The sequence below is a fragment of the Condylura cristata genome, unplaced genomic scaffold (assembly GCF_000260355.1).
Source record: "Condylura cristata isolate star-nosed mole 26May11 unplaced genomic scaffold, ConCri1.0 scaffold00003, whole genome shotgun sequence".
Taxonomy (NCBI): Eukaryota; Metazoa; Chordata; class Mammalia; order Eulipotyphla; family Talpidae; genus Condylura; species Condylura cristata.
In genome coordinates, this window is record NW_004567104.1 from 77884073 (window position 1) to 77884709 (window position 637).

At 65.1% G+C, this 637-nt stretch overlaps 1 protein-coding gene across 1 annotated transcript in view; it reads right to left on the reverse strand.

Annotated features, from left to right (window-relative positions):
• Positions 1–348: 348 nt before the first annotated feature.
• Positions 349–637, reverse strand: part of ZBTB21 (zinc finger and BTB domain containing 21) — a 7206-nt gene continuing 6917 nt past the window's right edge. The window contains exon 4 of the mRNA XM_012731027.1: positions 349–359. Within this exon, the coding sequence (XP_012586481.1) occupies positions 349–359 (11 nt within the window). The remainder of the gene's footprint in view (positions 360–637) is intronic.

A 637-nucleotide genomic window follows, 5' to 3' on the forward strand; every position in this document is an offset into this window, starting at 1 on the left:
TCTAAGTGCATAGGTTTCTCCGTGAAGACGGACGGACCGAGGCAGACAGCGGCCCGGCTCCACCCTGCTCCATCAGTCTCAAGGCAGAAAAGCCCCGGGGGTGACTCCCCGGTGCCCCGGCTCCTCCTCGAATGCCAGAACCCAGGGCAGACGGCCCCGGAGGGCGCACCGGGCGGTCAGGCGCCCCCCGGGGTGGGGCGCGGGCGCAGCGTCCGAGGCTGGCCAATCCACTCTTACAGTAGGCAGCTGAGTGCTGAAAAACAGCTTGTGAAAAATCGGCGTGGAGCCTGACACCTTACCGTGAGCCTCAGCAGGACTCTGCTGCAGCGGGATCTCTACTTCCATGCTCTAACCCTCCCCTGGAACCACCGGGACTTTGGATAACACCTGCTGAAAGGCATTTAGTTACAATTTGTACAACACAGAAAAAACCCAAGAGAGGGGGCTGCTGCCCCGGACCGCATCCCAGCGCAGCGCCTGGAGGTCTGAGCCACTCGAGTGGAAGGTCACGAGACGGAGGCGGCCGCTCTCCAACACCAGGGGCGTCGCCCCTCCCCACTGGAGGCTCTGGAGGAAGTGGGGCTTGGACGGGCTGTGCGGCCCGGGGCACAGGCCTGGCGGAGGCCGCCCGCCCGCC